This window comes from Thalassophryne amazonica, chromosome 17 (assembly GCF_902500255.1).
Source record: "Thalassophryne amazonica chromosome 17, fThaAma1.1, whole genome shotgun sequence".
Taxonomy (NCBI): Eukaryota; Metazoa; Chordata; class Actinopteri; order Batrachoidiformes; family Batrachoididae; genus Thalassophryne; species Thalassophryne amazonica.
Window position 1 is genome coordinate 42,556,369 of NC_047119.1, and position 24,895 is coordinate 42,581,263.

General features: G+C 39.2%; 1 protein-coding gene across 1 annotated transcript; it reads left to right on the forward strand.

Moving 5' to 3' along the window:
- On the forward strand, window positions 1-23,799 carry skor2 (SKI family transcriptional corepressor 2). Its single transcript, XM_034192384.1, has 8 exons — window positions 1-107; window positions 2,239-4,192; window positions 5,869-5,932; window positions 7,077-7,154; window positions 17,813-17,878; window positions 17,973-18,071; window positions 18,194-18,261; window positions 23,743-23,799. Exons 2-8 carry the CDS (start codon window positions 2,240-2,242, stop codon window positions 23,797-23,799), a joined length of 2,385 nt encoding a protein of 794 aa, XP_034048275.1. The 5' UTR covers window positions 1-107; window position 2,239.
- Window positions 23,800-24,895: the final 1,096 nt, after the last annotated feature.

The following is a 24,895-nucleotide window of genomic DNA, read 5'->3' on the forward strand; positions in this document are numbered from 1 at the left end:
TTAAAGTGAGTTTTGAGAGCTGCGGAGGATGAAGCCGCTCCACTTCTGACGAGGATCTTTAGTTTGAAACGCTGTGACACTTTTGGGGGATTATTGTGGAGTCACAGGTAAGAAGCGCTCCGTCCACGTGCACGTGCAGGATGCGGACAGTTAAAACGAAGAAGTGTCGGTGAGAATAAACATTACAGGCGGTTGGAAGATATATATTTTTTAAAAAGAGAAAGAAGTCAGGAAGGACAAAATCCGTTCATCTGAAAACACAACAGGCTGCATTGTTATTATTATTATTATTATTATTATTATTATTGCTGTTTCGTAGTACTTGAGAGTCGCAGATTTATTTGTGTAAAAAATGCTAAAACCTTTGAATCTGGATTTCTGACTAGAACAAACTAATCGCAAAGCGGGGTTATTTTATCTCAAGTATAATTTAACTTTAAATAATTAATATTTACTAAATAAATAATTCAGTAATTTCTGGACGAACGACGGATCTGGTCAACTACATAATTGTTAATTAGCTCATGCGGACCGATCTTCCAAATAAATTGCGGTTGAGGGCAGAAAATTAAACTATATCCGTTGTTTTGCGCTTTATTAAATTATTCGGCTAGTCAAAATTACATTTTCAATGTTTTTAACTGTTACATATTAATGACTGCTGTGTATAATGATTTTATAAAACCGTATTATAATTTCCTCATTATAGTTTGTTGTAATTATTTAGTCCAGTAAATAGACTTTGAGAAAAATATAAGTAATTTAATTCTTCGAATTTCTGTAAACACACAAACGCGAAAACTGTGGCTATTTTTAAGAAAAACATGAAATTATTTTTTCTTGTTTTAATTAATAATTTGTGTTATTTCATAAATGTAAATAGATGTTTAAAAAGGAAGATTCTTTTCAATTAATTTTAAAACTATAAAGCTATAACATAAATCTCAAAAGGTTTCATCTGTATGGAGTCCAATATTTAACCAACCGACCAGCAGAATTGTTTTCTTTATTCTATAAAATATATATTATTTGTAACAATAGAAAATAAATAAAAATAAAATTTTAATTACTGTAAATATGATTTTTCCTCGATACATTTCTGCCAGGTTTGTGACATTATTTTTAGAATGCACCTCAATCATTGTAGCAACAAAAAAAACATAATTAAAGTGGAATCATATGTTTTGTTTGGGTTTTTTTTTTTTTTTTTGCATAAAACCAAAGAAAAATACACTAGAAACATTAAGTTTACACAAACAGTCTTTAATAAAGAAAATTTATAGGACAATAACCTGCAATTTCTACTCTTACACAACTACTGAAATTATTCAAATTAATCGCATTTCATTATTCGTCCTGTATTAATTCTAATATCAAATTTAGCGTTTTAGGTTACAGGGTTTATTTTATTTTTAATTTACCTTAATTTATTTAGCAGTTGTTATTTTGAATGATTCTAAAAATGCAACATTTAAACATGATTGATTTGTATTTTTTATACTTTTAAGCTTTACTTGTAAGGAATTTTTACACTTTATATGTTTGGTGGTAATAGTAATTTTAGTGTTACTTGAAAATCAGAAATTTCATTTTGCAGACCAAAAAAAACAAAACAGAAAGAAACAAACATTTTGAGATTTTATAGTTACACTGAGGAATTTTTAAACTTACTGGTGTTTGAACAACAGTCATGAAATTAGTCATTTTTATTATTTTAGATAATAAAAGACACCGAAATTTTCCAGTGTTAAACTATTTCATTGTGCATTTCTGCAGCAAAATTAAAGTTTATCATTAGAAATCAAACATGCAGTAATTAATTACATGCAAACCACAGGAAGGCTAAATGTTTATTGATGCACTGATGAGCTGTGGAGGTCCAACAGTGATTGCAGAGGTGGCAGTGATTATATTTGATTAATCATTTAATTAGATTGCATTTTTAAAATGAAAATATACATATATAAAAACAGACTCCCTCCTGCGTTTTTACGGCCAGTTCCATTCGTCTCCATCGAGTGATTATACTTATTCTTATTATTCATAATAATTTGTTAAATGACAATTTTGGGGGGCTGGGGATTGAAATCTAATCATGAACAAATAAACAATATTTTATGATTCACTGAATTATTTAAATAGTCACTGTTAGACAAAAATCATACACTCTCATGTAAGATACTGATTAATCTCTCTCTCCCTCTCTCCTTCCTTCCTTCTTTCCTTCCTTCCATGCAGCATGGATAAGACTCATCTTGCGAGTACTAATGGCCTCATCATGGCGAGCTCCACAGGCCCATATCAACAGGAGCCTCTGACTCCACCGAGATCCACCCACCTCCACTCCTCTTCTTCTTCATTATCCTCTCCCTCATCCTCCTCGTCCTCCTCACCCCTCAAGCCCAACCAGGTGGGACAAGTTATCCTCTATGGCGTTCCAATCGTGTCACTGGTCATCGACAACACAGAGCGGCTCTGCCTGGCTCAGATCTCAAACACACTCCTGAAGAACTACAGCTACAATGAGATTCATAATCGCCGTGTGGCGTTGGGTATCACCTGTGTCCAGTGCACTCCGGTTCAGTTGGAGATTCTCCGTCGGGCCGGCGCCATGCCCATCTCATCACGCCGTTGCGGTATGATCACTAAGCGGGAAGCTGAGCGACTCTGCAAGTCCTTCTTGGGCGAAAACACACCACCTAAACTCCCAGACAACTTTGCCTTTGATGTTACACATGAGTGTGCATGGGGTTGCCGTGGAAACTTCATCCCGGCACGCTACAACAGCTCCAGGGCGAAATGCATCAAATGCGCCTTCTGCAACATGTATTTCTCCCCAAATAAGTTTATTTTCCATTCTCACCGCATGCCGGATGCCAAGTACACCCAACCTGATGCTGCCAACTTCAACTCCTGGCGGCGCCACCTGAAGCTCACTGACAAACGGCCACCTGATGAACTGGTTTACGCGTGGGAAGATGTCAAAGCTATGTTCAACGGAGGCAGCCGGAAAAGGGCTCTGCCCTCTTCCCTCGGAGCTGTGAAGGCCCTTCCAGGCTCAGTGATGCCTCACATGATGGGACCTGACCTGAGCGCTCAGAAACGAGCTCGCTTTGAAGATGATGACGACGTGGATGGAGACAGTTTGTCTCCCAGAAAAACTCCCCGTAGTTACCCTGTCATCCCCGTCCCAAGTAAAGGTTTCGGCATGTTGCAGAAGTTCCCACCCACATCACTCTTCCCCTCACCATACCCGTTCCCAGCGTTCGGCCTCTGCCAGCAGAAAAAAGAGGACAGTGACGTGTCAGCTGGGCAGAAAGGGGCGGGGTTGTCAGGACTCTTGTGGCCGGGCCGTAAAGACACTTTTTACCCTCCTTTCTGTATGTTTTGGCCCCCAAGAGCAGCCGGTGGGATCCCCGTTCCTACATACCTCCAGCCGCCGCCCACTGCCCTCTCCTCACTGACAGAGAACCCCTCCCTCAGACAGGCCTTCCTGGATCTCTCAGACCCCAACGAGCCTGGGGCGCCAAATCCTGTCAGCATGACTATGGGGGGAAGTAGCGGAACCACCGCTCCTCGATCTGGGCTCTTTGACACTGACTGCCCAACAGTGCCCCCTGACCTTCGGCCTGTGACATCAGAAGGGTGGCTGAAGCTCCTGGATGCTCCAGCTCTCCAAAACAGGAAGCCAAGTTATGGCTCGGCCTTCCGGCCTGTGGTCAAGGATGCTGAGAGCATAGCCAAACTCCACAGCAATGGCACAGGAGTCGGCACAGAGGAGGACTTTGGGGTCATGATCGCTGGGTCTGACAGGCACCAGCGGTTGTCACCCACCAGCAGCTGTAGTTACGGAAGCGAAAGTGGTGGGGACGGAGAAGCAGACGGAGGGGAGAGTGAGGAAGAGGGGGATGTGGACGTTGAGTCATCCAAGCAGGACGAAGAGAGGGAGGATGTGGGGAGCTTTGCGAGCAGGCCGCCACACACCAACTTGTACCTCCCCGTCCTGAGCCAAGGCGCAGGAGAGGATCGGGAGAAGGAGAGAGGGAGTGCTGCTGTGTATCCCAGTGCCTCCCCCCGCTCCTCCTCTGACCTCATCCAGCAGGAGTCCCCCAGCCTGCCCGCCTCCCCTCCTGCCAGTCTGCCGCTCTCCAGCTCCACGCCGCCTCAGCGAGAGGAGCCGTCTTACAAAAACGTAAATATCCCCTTACGCCGCTTGAGCTAATTATTATTTAAATGACACAGCAGCTAAGCATCAGTGTGATGTGACTGACAGGCAGCTTGTTTCTGTGGAAACACAAACCCTCACCTCACTGTGATCCTGTTAATAGGCCAAGACGTGGATTGTGTAATGACTACGGTGTGTTTGCTCTCTGTTTTCACCTTCGATGTTACAGCTATGCTAATCTTTAACCTGTCACCTCCCACATTAACCCTGCCCCCGAGAGGAGGAGCTTACATTACTGAGTGACAACCCAAAAATGGTAGCAATTAGTGTGAGGATTTTTTTCTATTTATTTATAAGAAAGTGGTTTAAATTGCTGTGAAATCTCTTCATCACATATAAATCTAGTCTAAATTAGATAATGGATAAATTTGGGTAAGTTTTTTTTTTTTTTTAGCTCATAAACTAATATTTTAAATTGACTTAATATGGGAAAATAAGATAATCTGTTTTGAAAATGTTGCATACTTAAAATTATTTTTTTTAAACCATCAAACTGGTTTAAAAGCAGACATTAGTTGTTTTTTTTAACTGTTTTATTAAAAAAAACTTAGTTGAGATAAACTTGTTTTGATTGGTTGGCAAGAAAAAAAAAGATTATTGAATGTTTTGGGACTTGAGTTTTAAACAAACAAATATGAATGAGTTCTAATAAAATTTGAATGTTTTTGTTGCTGACAGTTAATCTACACAACTAATTAATTGGGAAAACTGAATTGACAGTTTAATCAATGGTGAAAATAATTATTAGTTGATGAACTCAAAATACCTCAATGGAAAATAAAAATATGAAACTTCATATTTAGCATCTAATGATTTGTTTTCATTAAAATAAGAATAAATAACATCATGTACATTTAAACCACATAATAGCTTGTAAACATCAAAACTGTGACAAGCCCAAAAACCACATTAATTACAATAAGGCTCCATGATAGTTTTTACATAGTGTTTTACTCTTCGTGTTAAAAACCAGCGCATCTCAACATTTCCATCTTAAATCTGATTTCCATTAGTTTAGATGACCAAAAACAGCTTTTAACTGGATAACGCTGGTGAATAAAAGTGTCTTAAAGACGCTTTAAAGCCGTTTGCCCTTCACAAAGAGCCACTTCAAACCAGATTATTTCTACCTTACATTTTACAGGATTTTTTTGTTTGTTTGTTTTTATACAGCCATATAAAACTAGTTTCAATTACCAATGTCTGATTTAAAACTGTTTCAAAAATATTTGAAGTGTGTTGAACCAAATGACCATAATTGGAGAACTGTCAAAAAACATATTAGATTGGACAAAATAAATCTACTGTATATACCTGTCAACCGGCTATAAATTACTTGTTGCACTGTTTTATATTGTAAATGTTGATATATATATATATATATATATATATATATATATATATATATATATATATATATATATATATATATATATATATATATATATATATATATATATATATATATATGTGTGTGTGTGTGTGCGTGCTGCTTTTTACCAGATAACATTTTGATTGATTTGATGAAGACCGTATAGCTGCAAACCTCGAGCCTTCATCATTCGCGTGTATGACCATTTTATAGTAAACTGATGTGATTCTGATCTAACTCGTGTTTTTACATTTGTGTTTCTTTGCTCCAGATTCATAAAAACAGGGATGAAGGACTCCCTGTGTACGCAACCAAAGACACTAACAGTATTTCTGGTGAGATTATTGAGTTTTTTGTGTTTGATATTTTAGATGCATGGGTAACTATGTCTACTCTAACAAATTTAATCACAATAATTCATGCAAATATTATTTTTTCTTTTGTTTCAAGTGACAGCTGCATTACTTGAGAAGTTTGACGTGATCACAATTCAGCATTTTTGTTTAATAAATGACCTGAAATGATTGACTGAATTATTTGATCACTAAATAATAATTTCAGATGTTCTTGAAACATATAATGAAGTATTGTAGAGTAAAACTAAAACTTCTAAACACAGGATGTGATGAGTGACTTTAAAAACTTCAGATCAGTCTGTCGATGTTCAAAGTCAAGGTTGCATCTACATTACCATCTGAAGTGGGCAGAATCACATTATTTCACTTGTTTCAGGAATCAAGTACAAATCAGATCAAGGATCATGTAGACATTGTTCCAAATCTGATACAATCAGTGCATTAATAATTAGATGTGACACATTCATAATCCTCCCAAAATCAGTCAGATCAGTTCAGTTGGTAATGTGAACACAGCCTAAAATTTTTTTTCTCCCCCTCCCCGAATGGATTTTGTGCCAAAGACTGAATTCTAAAAAGAAAATGATTTGTGTCCCACATGCAAACATGGATTCTTCACAAATATTATATTTAATGAATCTTATAGTAACTATGTAGATAAGTTTAATTTGATTAATATACAATTAAATATATTTAGTCATTGTACTATTAATTACTATTAATTATTAACAAAATCCATTAAGTCAGTTAGTTATATTCTGTAACTTTTCCTAAAAATTGAAAATTTAACTTTATTTTGGAAATAACTTATGTGAAATAAGTTGAACAACTAAATTTAAATTAATTGTTTGAGGAAGCATACATTAATCATCTGCATAAATATGATTGCATCATTACAAACTGAAGAAAAAATCAAACAGATGTTTTAGTGGATTTTTTTCATCAGGTGTGTGTGTCTTTGTTTTCCTTGTGCGTGTGAGACGTCTCATTTCCCACCTTGTTACTGAACAAAATGTGCAGAAAAAATACACACAGCATGTGCACACTTTGCTATTATCTTCATGTGACGGCTAACCAGCTCAGTCAATGGGCCTTACTAACTCTCTTTCCGTATGTTCTACAGATGAAAACAAAGAGCAAAACAGTTTCTTTGTAGCAGACAGTGAGACATCAGCGCCAAACTACTGGAGGGAGACTTCAGGTACAAATATTCTTTTATTTTTAACTTCTGCCAAGGATATTATGTTTGCTTGCTGGTACATGACACAAAAAAAATAAATGTAAAACTGGTAAAAAACAAAAAAGTTGGTGTAATTTGGGAAAGACACCTTTAAAATATGAGATGGAAAGAAGGGCGATGCCACAAAATGTAACCTGTACCCTTTGTATGTCAGGAACTTGTGTTTAGGACACATTCCCACTTTAGTGGAAGTACATCCCTAACAGTCCAAAATTGCAGAAAGGATTCAAACCTTGTCTCAAACTTGGAAAATCTTAAAAGGGTTCCCGATGGTGTCCTTGATGAACCATGATATTCTGTCATTGCATTATGGTCTTTGTTTTAACAGCGGTGGGATTTTCATGATGTTCAAAAATTCCTTTTTTCTGTCTCCAATGCTGACATACTTTGGTAGTCCTCACATTTCTGTGGACAGAAATACTTTTCTACATGTTGTGACATCACTGTTTTCTGGATGTGAAACCCTTATGCTAAAGTGACAACACGCACTTGCTACACTTGTTTTTGCACATCACATGGACTGTAGTGTGTTACATCATCAAATGTGTGCTAGATCGCACTCAAGGACAACCGTTATCTTCACACACCGGTTGGTTGCTATTTTTGACTTCAGGATTCTATGATCCTTTGCCTGCGTGGAGGGGTTCTGGTCCCACGTTAACATGGCGTCGCATGGAGATTCATTGGTTGTTTGCAGTTATCTGGAAATAAGGAACGTCTGGAACAGGAATACCAATGGCACGTAATCTGGGTGTGATTCGTCGTGGGATATGACAAAAAATCCATATAAACATTAACATACATTTGAATGCCTTTTTCCATATGTGTGAAGAGTAGTGATGCAATTTTTGTTATTTACAACCGGCAAATCGGAGTGGAACCCCTCTGGGAGTGCATGGGATTATGGGATCCTGAAAGGCTCTATATTAGATGCTAACCCTAACGCTAACCATATCTGCTAAAGTGTGAGCATGGCAGATGTCAAATAAAATCAATATTTTCCATTTTCCATAATGCCACAGTTGTTGCCAGAAATCAGTCCACATTAAAAAATAAGGTCATTTTATAGCGTCAGTGTTTTTGACAAGGCGTTAGTGGCAGTCTGCTGCACTCTAACGGGTGCCGTTCTATTTGCATGTGTCACATTTTTACCTCGTTTGTTTTAATCAGGTGAGTATTTACAATTTAGCTATGAATTCATACAGATTTGCACAGAGATCAAATATTTTCTCACATAATCCACACAAATATTTCAGTTTTGGTGACATCTGACACAAACATTTCATGCCAGCAACACCCAAAAAAAGATCTGAGCAGTGATAAACTTTGAGTTAGCTAGTTAGCTTTGTCAAATAATCAAATTTTATAAAGTTCTGCTCACCCAGACTATAAACTGTCCCAAAAACAAGTAAAAGTAAATAAACAAGTTTGATATTAGGTGAAAGTTGTCGTAGTGCAAAAACATTCCTTTTATGTAAGTGTACATGATAGCAAGCTAATTGCTTAGCCTAGCTCGCCAAGCTGCCTAGCTGGGATAATTAGCATTTAGCTAATGTAGCTTGTAGCTTCCCAGCAATGGAAAACAAGTTTGTTGAGTTAGTTTGTGAATTAATAATGGATTCTGCTTTTATGTGTTGAGAATTTGCAATGATTTGTGTGTGAAAGTTAACTTACCGCACTGCAAGAAAACTGCACCAGATTCCAAGTTGTCCTTTATCAGCAAAAACTAACAAATATTTGTTTGCTCAGCCTTCTTAAATATAAGGATTAGTTTGTTTAATCACTGACAAATAGCTTTACATTCGGAATCCCCTGAAAAATTATGGGATTGTCTAGGGCAGTGGTTCTCAGAGTGTGGACTAGTCAAAAACACCCTTACAGACAGATGTATCTTTTCTTGTATGTTTATATCACGGTGTGTGGAGTGTGCAGGGAATGAATCAGCCTTTCGTTTTTTCTCTCTCATTTCTCTGACATTGTACACCAAGCATTTAATTGATAAACTAGAGATCGATGATCAAGCCGACAAAATAATAGCTCTCGTTCTCTCTCTTCTTGCAAATATTATATACTGGTGGGATTAATGAATGAATTAATGAATGAATTTATTCGGCACACAAATCAGCAACAACAAAAACTCAAAACAACTCTACAACAAACCCGTGTGACCGAAAGGGTGTGGGCAGAAGCAAAGCCTATAATGTATAGATGCATGCACACATCAACACAATTTCAAACGTACGAGGTCTCTTAGATAATAAACCGACCCTTTTATTTTTTTTTTAACTATATGGATTTGAATGACATGCGATTACACCAATCATGCTTGAACCCTCGTGCGCATGCGTGAGTTTTTTCACGCGTGTCGGTGATGTCATTTCCCTGTGGGCAGGCCTTGAGTGAGATGTGGTCCCGCCCTCTCGGCTGAATTCCTTTGTTTCACACGCTGCTCGAGACGGCACGCGTTGCTTTATCAACATTTTTTCTGGACCTGTGAAGAATATCCGAGTGGACACTATTCGAGAAATTAAGCTGGTTTTCGGTGAAAAGTTTAACGGCTGATGAGAGATTATGGGGTGTTTCTGTCGGTGTAAGGACTTCCTGCAGCGCTTCCAGGCGCCGTCGTCGGCCTGTTTCGACCTGAAAACATCCTAATTTAAGGCTTAATTCACCCAGGACGTCGTGAGAGAACAGAGAAGATTCAGAAGAGGCCGGCATGAGGACTTTATGCCGACATTCCACTGTTTAAGGACATTTTTTAATGAAAGACGTGTGCGCAAATTCGCCGAGTCGTTTCTGTGACGACTCGGCAAATCTGTGTGCACCGTGACAGGAAAAACACCTCCGTGTTGAAAACCATTTGTAAAATTCAGGCGGCTTTTGATGGCTTTCAACAAGTGAGTAACTGAGAAATTGTTTAACAGCTTGGGCATGTTCCAACTTGCCCGTTAAGATTTTCAACGGAGGTGTTTTTCCTGTCGCGACCCCCCGCGGTCGGGTCTGGCCCGACATGCGACTCTGCCTGCACGTTCTTTCATTACAAAATGTCCGTTAACAATGGAATGTCCGAATAAACGCCTCATGCCGACTTCTTCTGAAAGTTCTCTGTTCTCTGACGACTTACTGGGTCAACAGAACCTGAAATGTGGAAGTTTTCAACTTGAAACGGCGAGACGCTGCCGCCTCGAAGCGCAGATCGCCGTCAGGCGCCGTGGGCCGTCCTTATGGCGACACTACCAGACCAAAATCTCTCATCAGCTGTTAAAATTTTTACGGAAAACCAGCTGAATTTATCGAATGGTGTCCACTCAGTTGTGCCTTACAGTTTTGAAAAAATTTTGATCAAACAAAGCAGCAGTCTCTGAGCCATTCCTAAACAATGAAAAAAACGATGAGAGGGTGGGCGACTCCTCACTCAAAGACTGCCCACAGGCGAATGACGTAACCAACAGGCGTGAAAAAACTCTCGCATGCCCACGAGGGTTCAAATATGTCTGATGTAATCACACGTGATTCAAATCCATATGGTTTTTGAAAAAAAATAATAAGGTCGGATACTTTTCTAATAGACCTCGTATATTATACACCTCGTCCAATATAACTTTTCTGAATCCAATATTTCTCTATGTTGGATGACTTGCCATCCATCAATTGTTATGTTCTCCACCCCCCTCCCAAATTAAGCAAACAACAAAGAGTCAAGTAAATTAGATCAATTTATTTTGTTGTGAACAGCATATGATTGATTCTGATGCGATGAATGCTTCTAAAACGTCAGTAGCGTACTTGTCTACCGTCTTAGTGTTTTTGGCATCCTTGGAGTTCAATATTTCCACCAGTTCCTCCTCTGTGAACTCAGCAAACCTTGCTGGCAGACGATTTTCTGCTGTTGTTGACATGTTTGTTGCCATTTTGTCAACCAGCGTCTGTCAGCTAGTTCCTGACCTTCGTATGAAGCGCTCTAATTGGCTAGCTGTTGGCGGTTCGAAAAATTAAGCTGGTTTTCGGTGAAAATTTTAACGGCTGATGAGAGATTTTGAGGTGATACTGTCGCTTTAAGGACTTCCCACGGTGCGAGATGTCGTGCAGCGCTCCCAGGCGCCGTCGTCAGCCTGTTTCAAGCTGAAAACCTCCACATTTCAGGCTCTATTGATCCAGGACATCGTAAGAGAACAGAGAAGTTTCAGAAGAAGTCGGTTTCAGCATTTTATCCACATATTCCACTGTTAAAGGAGATTTTTTTAATGAAAGACGTGCAGGCGGATTGCAGTGTCGGCTTGCAGCCGCTGCGACACTCCGCCACAGGAAAAACACCTCTGTTGGAAGCCTTAAGGACAAGTTGGAACATGTCCAGCTGTTAAACAATTTCTCATATACTCACTCCACTGAAAGCCATCAAAAGCCGCCTGGATTTTACAAATGGTTATCAACACGGAGGTGTTTTTCCTGTGCCGCCGCACTGCGCCGGCTGCGTCCCGACGCGCGGACCCCTCCATTCATTAAAAAAATCTCCTTTAACAGTGGAATATCCGGATAAAATGCTGAAACTTCTCTGTTCTCTCACGACGTCCTGGATCAATAGAGCCTGAAATGTGGAGGTTTTCAGCTTGAAACAGCACCGTGGGAAGTCCTTAAAGCGACAGTATCACCTCAAAATCTCTCATCAGCCGTTAAAATTTTCACCGAAAACAAGCTTAATTTTTCGAACCGTGTCCACTTCGATGTGCCTCACAGGTTTAGAAAAAATTTTGATCAAACAAAGCGCCAGTCTCTCAGCAACTTCTCAGACAAAGGAATTCCGACGAGGGGCTGGACGACTCCTCCCACAAGGAGTGCTCACAGGCGAATGACGTCACCGACAGGCGTGGAAAAACTCACGCATGCGCACGAGGGTTCAAGCATGTCTGACGTAAAAACATATGAATGAAATCCATATAGTTTTTGAAAAAAATAAAAGGACCTATACTTTATTGACAGCCCTCGTATATATGTACACATACATAGATATAGACATACACACACTCATGATTATGAATACCAAAAAAAAAGCATGCGTAATTAGTCAATGAACTCAAATTTACAAAACACAACCAGACAAACACACAATCCCAAAAGCAATAACAAAAATCAAACAAAAAAGTTTTCAAACTATAGCAAGCAATTTTATTACTCTTGTAATGCTTTTTAAAGCTTATCACTGAAAAAAGAGAATGTTTGAACCAACAGGTTTTTACAGTTTTTAAAAACCTGAATTAAGTTGTTTGAACTTAAGTTTGAAAGTTAAATCAACTCTAACTTACAAACTTAAGTTCAAACAACTTAATTCATTCAGGTTTTTACAAATTGTAACACTTTTTAAAGTTGGTTCAAAGATTCTCTTTTTCAGTGTACTAAAGTACCATTAAATCATTTGTGATGAAATACCTGATTTTGAAAATGGGTGAAGAGCCCAACACATCTGCATATATTGTATTATTTTTCTACATACGTATATACCATTGTGTGAACTTTCACTGAAGTCCACAAACCAGCTTAAGAGGAGTTCTGCTTACAAGACTCCTGGACAGACCGACGTGGTGATTTTTTTTAACTGCCCCGCCCCAAATCTTTGTTTGCCTGGAATATAATTAATTCATAATTGTTCATTAATGTATTGTTGGAAAAAATTACCCAGGTAGTGAAAGTCACCTGGCCTGGTGAATCCAGTGTTGTCCAGAACTGGCCCAAATCTGTGAAACAAAGTTCTGTGGTACAGTGGACCAATGCAAAAGTTTTTTGTTGTTGTTATTGTTGTTGTTCATTTGTTTGCTTTTAGAATCTGGGCAGGAACTGGGCTTGTAGTTGAAGATTTATTTATTTTTATTTTTTGTGGCCCATTTTTTGGCTTTACTGTGTCAAAGTCAAGCTGCAGGTCTGGAAGCAGAACTGACCCAACGTCAGCTGTATTGTTGCATAACACTGTAAATAATGAGAAATACAGTTTGACAAAAAAGAAACATTTTTTTCTTCATTACAGCACATGTGAGACACTTTAAAGTGGTGACAGAGAAGTCGTCACTCTTCCTCCTCCTCCTCCTCCTCGTCCTCATCTCACATGATGAGTTCAGGGATTCTGTCGCCCAGCTCTGTCTTCAGGGGGCCGTTATAGTTCAACAAGAAAACATCAGCTCAGAGATAATCTCCATCTTGGACCCGTATTGCCTCAGACATAATTGCCTTTTTTTCTCCTTCATCAGCTCAAAAAAGGTCTTTTCTGTTTGCGAAAGATCGCAGCTTATTGCGCTTTTATATCTGTCAGGAAGGCATTCAAAGTGCTTTATGACATCTGTGCCGACGTTTATATCCACCCCCCTCCCCCTCATGCCGTAATGATCCCCGCGCATAATGTGTAATGTATTTGGAAAAATTACACGAAACAAATTAAATGAGACCACCTTTCCCCTGATTGCCAAACGTCTCCCTGGGCGGCGGGAGGCTCGACATGATTAGGAGGCCTGATTCCTCTGACTCCCCCATCCTCCCCCTCCACTGTCTTTAAACGCTCCCTCTGTTTCTAGGGAGAAAAAAATAATCTAATTTTCCATTTATGTAATGCAAACCGCCTCGGCTTTGACTATTCACGGTTAATTGACTGTCAAACGAGGTTGTTATCCTCAGGCACTGTCTGCAAATTTGCTTGTCAAATGAGACAGAGAGAGGGGAGGAGCAGGGAGGAGGGGAGAGGGGAAGAAGAAGAAGGGAGAAAAGAAGAGGGAGGTGAGGAGATGAGGAGAAGAAAGGAGACAGCAGGGAAAGAAGAGAAAGGCAAAGAAGGAAGGGGAAGTGAAAGAAATAGAGGATAAGGAGAAAAAATATTGAATTGAGGAGAGAAGAAGGAGGAAAGGGAAAAGAGGAGAAAAAAGAGAGAGAGAAGGAAGATAAAGGAGAGAACAGAGAGAAAAGAGAACGAGAGGAGAAGGAAACAACAAAGGTAACAGAAAGAAAATGAGTTTGTTTGAATTAAAATGCTGCATTTTTACATCATTCACTCTTTCAAAGACATTATGATATTTGCAAAAAGTATATATATGAAAAGAAACAAAGATATAACACTGACATCAAAATCACAATGTGCACTATGGTCCCAAAGATAGGCACGTCTGTACAGTATAATTCTGGGCTAAACGGTGACTGGTCCTCTGGCCTGCAGGTAAATCCTTTTTGGGGGGTTTTGATAGTAGGATTGACACTGTAGCCACCATAAAATGTCCCGCAATACTGAACACTAGAAAAACCTCTTCTTTCTGCATTCTGGGGACTAAATTCTGCTGGTGGCTTCCACCAGAGGGCAGCATGTCTTATGAATGGGAAAGGGAAAGCTGTTTGTGTCCTCATCCGAGACACAAAGAAACCAGCAGAGTGGCATGCTTGGACATGGTTGTCCCATGTTGGAGGTGCAGCAAAGGAGATCTATTACGTTCTTATGGAAAGATCCTCCTGTAGACGTGCAGGGTTTGTAGAAAGCCCCAGGGTGTGAACTCTGTCCACAGACTTGCTGCAATGTGGCTGCACTTCACCATTGGTCTGTTTCACGGGAGCTTTCATGCAGTCTGTGGCTGAGTTGAATGTGGCAGTTCTTTCACGACATCCCGAGAGCCAGCAGGGATTCTAATGGAGTCACTGATGTTCACTGAAGGAGGTGTTTAATCTCTGGTGCACTCAACAGAGTCATCATGCATGTTTTAAGTGGAAGTAGAAGGAGCTGAGAAGATGGGCTGTGATGGCACTGAGGGTAGATGTGGAGGTAGGAATCTGTGGTCTAGAGACCCCCTGCCTGCTTACAGAGGAATTAAAGCACCACATCCTTCCAAACCTACACGTTGTCCCCACTGCAGTTATGGTGGATGCCAGTTTGGCTCTGACATACACCTTTGGGGTACTGTCCCATTGGACTGCTGACTTTGAGCAGTTGCTTACAATGTTTGCTGCCATTTGAGAGGCAGATATCACCCAAACAGACTAGAAGAATGCTGCTGTTGTCCCCTCTCTGGAAAGGAACAGGTGATTGCGTGGTTTGCAGGAAATACAGTGGTAGTGCCTGGGTAAGGTACTTTTAAGGGTTACTCTCAAGAGGATTCAGCTCCATCTGTTTAGCATTGCGAGCAATCTAGTTTTATGCCCAGGAGGTCAACCACTGACTGCATCATAACTTTATCAGTGCTCATTGAACACAAGTGTAAATATCAGCAGTGCTTCTTTGCAACCAGTGTTGCTTTTCCAAAGCATTTATTTCTGTTGTTCAAGCTGCCCTCAACAAATTCTCGGGGGCAAGAATTCTTTGTATATCCAATTAGATATTGTGCATCATAGCCGGCCTATTACACAGGTACTACGAGTGCAGTTCAGAGAGGGTGCAGAGTCTCAGATGTCTTCCCAGTAAAAACTGATGTTCCTCCGGGATGTATTCTGGTGGCTCCTACACTGTTCATTTCTTCCAAGGACTGGGCAGTGCTTCGATCTGCTGCTTTGTTTTATTTCACTTTATCTTAATTTTTCCCCACTAAAACCCCAAAAAGCATATGTCTGTGAGTAATATTTACCTTTTTATGTTAATCTGACCTGTTATGGTCTTCTGAAACAGTTGATGTATTTTATAACTTAAAAACGGGACCGATGCTAACACGTTAGCATGTCTATGGCGTTTTCAAAGTTAAAGTTAGTATTAAGCTGTTGCAGCTGTCAGCACATTTGTTTTCTGTATAATAATTCATGGCTCAGTGTTTGTTGTCGTAAGAGTCAGATGTATTACAAATTGTAATATTTTTTATGTATTTTTTTTTATTTATATATTAGTAATAATAGCAACAACAATAATAGTAATAATAACCAGTAATGCTACAATACAATTTTAGAGAAAGAAAAAAAAGAACCTGATTAAACACAACAGAAAAGATAAATCCAACTAACAATGAACATAAATAAATAAATATAGAAATAAATAACTGTTTCCCGTGAACACCTATTGACTCTTAAACCTCCGCTTCACCCCTGTTTTATTTAAGTTTAATGACAATTTGTTTCAGTCAAACCACATCTAAGCTGTGTTTTTACACAAGAAAAAATAAAATGCAGTTAACTGCACATTTGTGTCTTTTTTCATGAAAATATGTTTTTAAAGATCACATATTACACTTTAGTCAAACCTTTAAAATAGTTTCATGGACTCTTGCTGTAATATGTTGTCAGTGGTTGAGATAGTTGCTGTAGGCATCTAGAAATGCTCATAATTGGGTGAAACCTGATAGAAATGTCTTTGTGGTGTGTCGGTGATGTATGTATGTATGTACAAAATAAAACTAAACACTACTCCAGGTATGGTTTTGACGAGAATATAACATAACTTTGTTACAAGCTCAAATACTGATGTTGCGTGATAAAGCCCTTTTAAAATAACTCACTTAAAGAAATAATGGCAAAACTCACATGCAAGTAAAAAAAAAAAAAAAAACCAAAACGATTAATCGAAAAAATAATCGACCGATGAATTGATAACTAAACTAATCATTAGTTGCAGCCCTAGTGTTTAGGTTGAAATAAAAAATTTCTTTCCTAAAAAATCAACGTCCGGATTTCAAAAAAGAAGAGGACAGTGAAAGAAAACTAGAGAGAGATTTTTCTAGAAAATGGTGCAATTTGGTGCATTCCTGTGCATTTTAACAGAAGGGATATATATATATATCAGTAACACAAAAAATGCATCAACACCTATTTGCACTGTTATGTTTGGAAGTCTATATTCATTCATCCATTTGTTCATTTTCTGCTGCTTCTCCGGGTCCAGATCTATAAAAACAAACAAAAAAATAAAAATAAAATAAAATAAATCAAATGTTTAAATAAAAATATTGTAACTGTTAACTATATATATATATATATATATATATATATATATATAATGCCAGATAGTCCACAATAGCTTTGCAATATATCATTTATTGTTACTGCAATGTTTTACTCAGAGGGGGCAAAATGTATTTCTGACATGATTCAATAATAGTTTTTCAGCACATTATCCTGTTATAAATGATCAGTTAAAGTTTGGGATTCTTACATTTGTATCTTTGTAGTAGTTTTTATCAATATTTATCCGTGATTTGATTGATCCACAAATCTATTTAACTTACGAATGAACTATTTTCCTTCATAACAATTAAACTAAATTTGACCTGAAACCAGAAACCGGAATCGTACACTGACACCTACAGGACAAAGCATGAATAGCATGCCGTAGAATTCACACATACAACAGAAAAAAAACAAAAAAACACTCTGCTGTCACTCATATGTCTGTGTATGCACAGATGAGAGCCGGTGAAGTCATTTATTTCATGTTAAAAGAAATGAGAAGCTATGAAGTTCAGAGGTCACTACTGTCCAGGGTGTCAGACTTAAACCTGGACTTTAGATTAGGTCAGAATTCTTGCAGTTTGTGTTATTTTGTGTGATTAAATACAGTCTGTATGATATATTTTTTTAATCAAACAGTAAAAAGGAATTTAAAAATTCTCATATTTGAGATGTGGATCAATGAAGTCATGTCGAAAGAAACAGCTGAAATAAGATGACGTTTGTGTTTTTAGGTGATCAAAGTCAAAATGCTGCATCTCCTGTGCCACTGAAGAAGGATGTTGAGAACATGGAAAAAGGTAAAGATGAGGACTTATTGATTATTCATAGATAAACGACGGCATGCACCCACCCCGCCTGAGTTAGACGTGTTCTGCTGGTCGTGTCCTGCAGAGGAGCTACAGAAGGTTCTGCTGGAACAGATTGACTTCAGGAGGAGGCTGGAGCAGGAGTTTCACGCTCTGAAGGGCACGTCACCTTTCCCAGTCTTCCGTAAGCCCTTTATTGTCTCGTTCTGAAGGACAGAGTCTCCTTCTTCACGTTCTCTGTCCTCTCACTCCATCACTTATTGAAATCAGAGCACAGCTCAGATGAATCCTATTTTCTTTTTCCAGAGAATTTTCAGGACCAGATGAAGCGAGAGCTGGCCTACAGAGAGGAGATGGTCCAACAACTGCAGATGGTAGGATTGCTACCTGCACGTTTAACACGCTGAAGACAAAACAAGTCTACAAAATGAAAATATTTACGGCAAACACACAATTACACAGATGATTACATCAGATATTCTGAAGAAAAAAGTTTGCAATTATTGATGCTGATGAATCATATTCACACAATTTGGCAACAAATTTTTGTAGAAAATTTCAATAAAGCTTGACATCAAAGTGCTGTAATAAGATCAGTGAGGCAGGTGAAATCATTTGGTGACGTTTGACCAAATGTCAATCAGCAACCTTTGACATTTGAAACAAAGTGAACAGCTGCTGTGTTCACTGTCGTCAGAATTCCAAACTACCTCATTTTCGACTTTGGCTGGTTTGATGTACAAAGTGGGAAAAATCCTGGACAGCCTCCAGGTTTCTTTTGTTGCAGACTGAAGAAACAGAAGAGTGAAAAAGGAGCTTGTCTCGCATTTTACTAGATCAAGATTTGATTATTCTGGTGGCAATATGCTGGACACCAGAGTGCAACTAAAATAATGTTGCATTTATTGAAAGTGGGAATTTAGAATTTCTGACATCCGAGTTGGAAAACACCACTAGAAGTCGAATTTCCTACTTGGTAACTTGGGAATGGCTTTTAAACCTCAACTTCTGCATTTAATGTTATTTCCAAAAGTAGTTTGAATTTTCAAAGATTATTTCAAGGAAACAGCGGGGTAAGGAGCTAAATGTAATGCTACCTGTCTACGTCATTAGCCGAGACACTTCATCTCCTTTGTTCTAGTCCATCCAGCTGTAAATGTTAACCAGTTGTAAAGGGTACTGACTGAAAGTGGTTACCAGCTGTAAATGATCAAATCAAATCAAATCAATTTTATTTATATAGCGCCAAATCACAACAGTCGCCCCAAGGCTCTTTATATTGTAAGGCAAAAGCCATACAATAATTACAGAAAAACCCCAACGGTCAAAACGACCCCCTATGAGCAAGCACTTGGCGACAGTGGGAAGGAAAAACTCCCTTTTAACAGGAAGAAACCTCCAGCAGAACCAGGCTCAGGGAGGGGCAGTCTTCTGCTGGGACTGGTTGGGGCTGAAGGGAGAGAATCAGGAAAAAGACATGCTGTGGAAGAGAGCAGAGATCAATCACTAATGATTAAATGCAGAGTGATGCATACAGAGCAAAAAGAGGTGAATAAAAAGAAACACTCACTGCATCATGGGAACCCCCCAGCAGTCTAAGTCTATAGCAGCATAACTAAGGGATAGTTCAGGGTCACCTGATCCAGCGCTAACTATAAGCTTTAGCAAAAAGGAAAGTTTTAAGCTTAATCTTAAAAGTAGAGAGGGTGTCTGTCTCCCTAATCCGAATTGGGAGTTGGTTCCACAGGAGAGGAGCCTGAAAGCTGAAGGCTCTGCCTCCCATTCTACTCTTACAAACCCTAGGAACTACAAGTAAGCCTGCAGTCTGAGAGCGAAGCGCTCTATTGGGGTGATATGGTACTATGAGGTCCCTAAGATAAGATGGGACCTGATTATTCAAAACCTTATAAGTAAGAAGAAGAATTTTAAATGAAATGAATTAAATGATACCATCTGTAAATGGGTACCGTCTGTAAATGGTACCATATGTAAATGAGTACGTCTGTAAATGGTACCATATGTAAATGGGTACCATATGTAAATATGTACCGTCTGTAAATGGTACCATATGTAAATGGGTACGGTTGTGAATGGAATAGATTGTAAATGGGACCAACTATAAAGAGGTACTGACTGAAAGTGGTACAGGCTGAAAATGTGTACCAGTCCTGGCTGGGGAAGTAATTTGGAATGGAGTCCCCTCTTGGGGGAGTTGTAGTCGACTCTCATCTTCTTCACGAGCACCAACAGTCCTTAGGACTTAGACAGGACTTTCTTCTACTTAACTAAACGGGCACTTAGAGATCATCAAATGTAAATACTCCAATTAAAACATAAATTAACAACACACATTCACATCCTGATCAAAGCTGACATTTAATGAGTTCTGAAACTATGTTTTGGTGACTCAATTTTTTTGGGGGGGCAAACAGCTAAAAAATACAATTTCGTGGTCAAGGTAACCAGAAGGGAGAACCCAGCAGAGCGCTTACCTCTGTCCTTCTTAAAGATTTGCTTATTTTAATACTTTGTGCTCTCAGACGGAGCCTCATTTCATAAAATCCATTGCTTTGTTTTTAAGTAATCAGTAAAAATCAGGTGAACCTGATAACTCATAAAAAGAAGAAAAATCTGGGCTTGTGTGGCTTTGAGTATTTGTCAGTCAGTACTTTTTACAGGGGTTCGTCCAGTTTGTCTTTCACAGCCGAACGGTTCCTCTGCAGCAGTCTGAGTGTTCGGGTCCACATCAATCAACTGAGACAGACGTTGTTTGTCTTTACACGGTCCTCCGCACATGATCACAAAAACACAGTGACGAGCACACGCGGTGTTCACGGGACCTCACAGACGTGTGTGCATGCACATGCCGAACGTGTTGACAAGCACAAGATGGATCTTTCAGCCACATGGAAGAAAAGTGACATGTTAATTTCACATATTCAAATCAACACAAACATTTCTGAGTAATGTACTTAAGAATTCTCAACTTCTCACATACTGCTATTTTCACTCGTAAAAAAACAAACAAAACTAGAACTGCAACAAAATCAGTAAACTGTCATACTTCTGTTTGCTGGGGATGTAATTGTAATAATTCTCTTTGATATCTCAATAATTGGAAAAGATGTTGACAGAACAACAGTATGGTCGTTTGGTTCATGAAATTATATGTGACCTTTGGCCTTATGAACTAGAAAATGAAAAAAAAAATTGTAATGCATATAGCAATAAAATGCAAACAGTGAAATTTGCATTTTTTGTTAGCCACTACCATCCAAAGTAATAGAGATTGTGGTAGAGAGGTGATAAAGAGAGTACAAGGAGGGTGGAGTGGGTGGAGGAAGGTGGCAGGAGTGATTTGTGACTGAAGAATATAAGCAATAGTGAAGGAAAAGTAGCAGTGAGACCAGCTATGTTATATGACTTAGAGATATAACTTAGTCACTAACAAAAAGACAGGAGGCAGAGCTGAAAATGTTGTGATTCTCTTTAGGAGTGACAAATGGACAGGATTAGGACTGAACATATCAGAGGGACAGCTTAGGTGGGACGGTTTGGAGACAAAGTCAGAAAGCAGATAGAGACTGAGATGGACATGTGCAGAGGAGGGACCCAGGTTATATAGGGAGAAGGATGCTGAGGATGGAGCCACCAGGCAGGAGGAGAAGAGGGAGGCCAAAGAGGAGGTTCATGTATGTGCTGAGGGGATATGCAGGTGGTTGGTGTGACAGAGGAAGATACAGAGGACAGGGCAAGATGGAAACGATTGATCTGTGGCGAACCCTAACGGGAGCAGCCAAAAGAAAGACAGAAGAAGACCTACTTTCTTAAAGACTGATAGTTTGTCCATCATACCTCAAAAAATGAATAGTGCAAAAATAATGTTAATAAGTTGAGCAGAGTATCCGTATAAAAGATCAACAACAACAAATAAAGAACAAATCCAGCACGAGTTTCTTCTTTTTGAAATGAGCAGAATGTGGCGGCACAGATGCGACATTTTGTGCTTCCTAATGCACACATGCAGTAATTAATGGACTTTACTGGAATTTTAGGAGCTGTGCAGTTTGTATTTTTATTTGTAATTTGAACATGTTTTAAATCCTGTGCAAAAACATAAAATCTGGCAACACTGATTTGCATCTTGGAATGTGAAATCAAGAAAACTGTAGTTTTTTGGGATTGGGTTTTGTTTTTGTTGTTGGTGGGTTTTTTGTGCAGCTGCACAACAAACTGTGATACACAGTTAATATTTGAATGATCATTTGTGTTCCATAATGGAACATTGCTTGGGTGGGAAAAGTGGATTTCACTTTTAATCTTAAGTGATTATACACTCAACAAAAATATAAATGCAACACTTTTGGTTTTGCTCCCATTTTGTATGAGATGAACTCAAAGATCTAAAACGTTTTCCACATACACAATATCACCATTTCACTCAAATATTGTTCACAAACCAGTCTAAATCTGTGATAGTGAGCACTTCTCCTTTGCTGAGATAATCCATCCCACCTCACAGGTGTGCCATATCAAGATGCTGATTAGACACCATGATTAGTGCACAGGTGTGCCTTAGACTGTCCACAATAAAAGGCCACTCTGAAAGGTGCAGTTTTGTTTTATTGGGGGGGGGATACCAGTCAGTATCTGGTGTGACCACCATTTGCCTCATGCAGTGCAACACATCTCCTTCGCATAGAGTTGATCAGGTTGTCAATTGTGGCCTGTGGAATGTTGGTCCACTCCTCTTCAATGGCTGTGCGAAGTTGCTGGATATTGGCAGGAATTGGTACACGCTGTCGTATACGCCGGTCCAGAGCATCCCAAACATGCTCAATGGGTGACATGTCCGGTGAGTATGCCAGCCATGCAAGAACTGGGACATTTTCAGCTTCCAAGAATTGTGTACAGATCCTTGCAACATGGGGCCGTGCATTATCCTGCTGCAACATGAGGTGATGTTCTTGGATGTATGGCACAACAATGGGCCTCAGGATCTCGTCACGGTATCTCTGTGCATTCAAAATGCCATCAATAAAATGCACCTGTGTTCTTCGTCCATAACAGACGCCTGCCCATACCATAACCCCACCGCCACGATGGGCCACTCGATCCACAACACTGACATCAGAAAACCGCTCACCCACACGACGCCACACACGCTGTCTGCCATCTGCCCTAGACAGTGTGAACCGGGATTCATCCATGAACAGAACACCTCTCCAACGTGCCAAACGCCAGGGAATGTGAGCATGGATGTGGAGGTCCTGGACTGGTGTGGTTACACGTGGTCTGCGGTTGTGAGGCTGGTTGGATGTACTGCCAAATTCTCTGAAACGCCTTTGGAGACAGCTTATGGTAGAGAAATGAACATTCAATACACGAGCAACAGCTCTGGTTGACATTCCTGCTGTCAGCATGCCAATTGCACGCTCCCTCAAATCTTGCGACATCTGTGGCATTGTGCTGTGTGATAAAACTGCACCTTTCAGAGTGGCCTTTTATTGTGGGCAGTCTAAGGCACACCTGTGCACTAATCATGGTGTCTAATCAGCATCTTGATATGGGATGGATTATCTCAGCAAAGGAGAAGTGCTCACTATCACAGATTTAGACTGGTTTGTGAACAATATTTGAGTGAAATGGTGATATTGTGTATGTGGAAAAGTTTTAGATCTTTGAGTTCATCTCATACAAAATGGGAGCAAAACCAAAAGTGTAGCATTTATATTTTTGTTGAGAGTATATATATATATATATATATACATTTATTTATTTATTTTTGTAAATTGTGACTTTCATTGTGTGCTAAATAAATGAAATGATTAATGTTAATGTTGTTTTAATTTCAGATTCCTTATACAAACATCATCCGTAAAGAAAAGATCAACTCCCACCTTAATAAATAACTCAAAGGTGAGCTGTTTTCTTAAATCATTTTAATATTCTAATGGATTACAGAAAAATGTAACAATACTGTTAGCACAACTTTAGTACTGTAGCAACATTACCATCTAAGCATCCTACATTATCGCTAACATCACATGCTAACAGTTTGACACGTACCTCTAGTGCACATATTTTGGAACACAACAGTTTTGGAAACCTGTTTCTTTCCTTCCAGGCTCTAAGATCTGCCACACTTTAGAAAGTGACATTGTGTGAGCTAATAAGTAACACTAGCTTTAGCAGCACAGGAAAAACAAGCTAGGCATGCTAATCTACCTGTTTATGTGCACTTTATTTATTTATGTCTGTTTTTGTTTTCATAGGTCAAATCAACAACACTTACAAAAACTTGGGATGAGCGCTAAATGTCAGGATTCCCAAGAAAATCCCAGAAATAAAAGCTCATCTCATGACTTACAAACATGAAAATCAGCGGGGAGTTTTTTGTTTGTTTTAGATTTTTGTTAATTTCCAGCTCTTTGATTGTTTGTTAATTTTTCTGCACCCAAAGTCAACTAGAAGAAAAAACAACACCTTGCCTTCCTCTGAATTTATTTCCAAATCAACTCAAAGCAACCAAAGCTCCAATCTACAGATCAGTTCTCCTTCAGAACTTCACCAAACCAGGACCAAAGTCAGATCTGGTTTTGCCTTCTGAGCACCTCAAGCTTTCGTTGGCTTAAGATAAATGCACGACTGTGGAGATCTTGTCCTGCTGTTGCCCCCCTGTACATAATCCAGATCCTGGACCAGGATGGACTTTAAGTCTTCACATGGAGACTTGAAAAAGAATCAGCACTAACAAGCTTTATTTAATGGAGACTTTCTGTCCCAAAGGGATCCTCTGCTCACCACCATAAAGTCTTCTTTCCCACACAGGAACTACTTCCTGACCCAAACGTGTCCAACTGGGATCAGATCTAGTTCTGGCCTGGACAAAGATCCACATGACCAGCTCGCCTCATTCCAGCTCATCAGTGACATTTTTTGTCCATTCTTCTTCTCTGTAGGAGAAACATTGATTTACTTTTTTGGTTGGAGTTCTCGTTGGACTGA

Excerpts from the sequence above, each read along its gene's own strand:
- skor2 (XM_034192384.1), top strand. The coding sequence starts at position 2,240 with ATGGATAAGACTCATCTTGCGAGTACTAATGGCCTCATCATGGCGAGC. Across the intron at positions 4,193-5,868 it reads AGGAGCCGTCTTACAAAAAC|ATTCATAAAAACAGGGATGA; the intron begins GTAAATATCCCC and ends TCTTTGCTCCAG. Across the intron at positions 5,933-7,076 it reads AGACACTAACAGTATTTCTG|ATGAAAACAAAGAGCAAAAC; the intron begins GTGAGATTATTG and ends TATGTTCTACAG.